At 28.4% G+C, this 1744-nt stretch overlaps 1 protein-coding gene across 1 annotated transcript; it reads right to left on the reverse strand.

Moving 5' to 3' along the window:
• Nucleotides 1-862: 862 nt before the first annotated feature.
• Nucleotides 863-1541, reverse strand: LOC131617681 (uncharacterized). The gene is made up of 2 exons (XM_058888942.1): nt 1385-1541; nt 863-1282 (listed from the first exon to the last, which is right to left on the reverse strand). Exons 1-2 carry the CDS (start codon nt 1476-1478, stop codon nt 981-983), a joined length of 396 nt encoding a protein of 131 aa, XP_058744925.1. The 5' UTR covers nt 1479-1541; the 3' UTR covers nt 863-980.
• Between the last annotated feature and the right edge of the window lie 203 nt (nt 1542-1744).

Below are 1744 nucleotides of genomic sequence, written 5' to 3' on the forward strand. Positions count from 1 at the left end.
AAATTTGCAGGTAAACATGTGGAAAATCATTCGCAGGAAATTTCGCAGGTAAATCGAGTATTTCTAATAGTATAGTCCAAAAGAAAAAAGATTAGATATTAAAATAGATTTTTTTTTTAATATTTATTTAACCTGTATATAAAGTTATTAATTTTTTTTCAAACAAGTTAAACTATGCAGAAAATGTGTCAATTAAAAATTTTTACTTTTTCATTATAATGACATGTGGACGAAACTGATGGAAGATGAAGATGATGGAAGATGAGGATTCATGGAAGATGGAGAATTTTTTTAGATTTGGATTTTACATTTACAAATCTTAATTTCTATCCACCATTCATCATCATCAATTTTCTTTTTTAGATTTGGATTTTACATTTACAAATCTTAATTTCTATCCACCATTCATCATCATCAATTTTCTTTTTTAGATTTGTGTTTTTTTTAAATCAGGTTTCAAAGATGTTTGGAAGATGGAGAATATGAAAAAAGAATGACGAAGAAGAAGGTTTGAAAATGAAAAAGAAAAATATAAAATGAGAATTAATTATTCAAATTAATTAAAAATATATTATTTAATACAAAAAATATTAAATAATTAAGAATTAAAACTTGATAAAAAAATATTAACAACTAATCAATCATTAATCTCAACAGTCTTAATTAAATAATAATATATTAATGACTAAAAATGCAAATTTCCTAGGGCAAAAATAATCAGTCCATGTTAAGTTGTGTACCATTTTATTAGTATATCATATACCGTCAACAAATGGTTTATTCATCATATAAGAACATGGTCCATATAAGGAACATTCATAATCTTAAATACTTACTAATTAATCAGAGACAATTTTGATAGTTTACTCCATAAATTTTATAATTTTTATTTCATTTAACAATTACATTAGTCCCAGCTTTATTTTACATTTCTTATGACATTATATTATATAATGTGGCACCATGAATACATGATACATCTATATGCGTTCCTCCTTTGGTGGTCCGCGTGTCCACCAACGATTTGTAGTTGTGTCCAGTGGAGGAATAGGAATAGGAATGGCGTTTTCATTGCTGCTCTTTATTCCACCACTGGCCTCGGTCCCGTGTCCGCCACAATCTCCACCTTCACTGCCACTGTCTTTCTCGCAATCGGGAAAGAGTGGCCTGTTTTCACCACGGCCTTCACCATTGGTTAAAGGTCCATCAATGTAAACACCTTTGTTTTTGTATCCACCATTCCATTGTCCCATGTTTCTCATTGATTTCTCTATTTCACCAACTGCAAACAAATCAAAAACATTTTATTAATATAACAAAACAAAAAAAAGAAGAAAAAAAAGTGCATACTTATACATGATATGGATATTATTTATATAAATACATTGATTCTCATCTTCATAAGGCTCAATTGCCACAATAGAGATTAGAAGCATTGCACATAAGCACAAGAAGATAGCATGCTTGATTTTCATCATTGCTACGACGATGAGTTTCTTGTGAAATATGGATACAATTAGGAGCTATTTATAATCCTTATGGGGTAAGATAAATATATTGTTTAATAGTTATTATATAATATATTGTATAATAAGAAAATTAGACGAGTTTGATTAGATAAAATATATTGTACGATACAAAATGTTATTTTGTATTGTACTCCGAAAACTAATATAAAATATACTGTTTGGCTAGTTGGTTGTAAGGATGATGGGCATCATCACCTATTGAGCCATTCAAGAGT

The sequence above is a fragment of the Vicia villosa genome, linkage group LG7, assembly GCF_029867415.1.
Source record: "Vicia villosa cultivar HV-30 ecotype Madison, WI linkage group LG7, Vvil1.0, whole genome shotgun sequence".
In the NCBI taxonomy this organism is placed as follows: domain Eukaryota; kingdom Viridiplantae; phylum Streptophyta; class Magnoliopsida; order Fabales; family Fabaceae; genus Vicia; species Vicia villosa.

What these genes read in the sequence shown, in the direction of transcription:
- LOC131617681 (XM_058888942.1), bottom strand. Translation starts at nt 1,478, where the DNA reads ATGATGAAAATCAAGCATGCTATCTTCTTGTGCTTATGTGCAATGCTT. An exon ending in TTATGAAGATGAGAATCAAT is followed by an intron (nt 1,283 to 1,384) that starts GTATTTATATAA and finishes ATTTGTTTGCAG; the next exon opens with TTGGTGAAATAGAGAAATCA.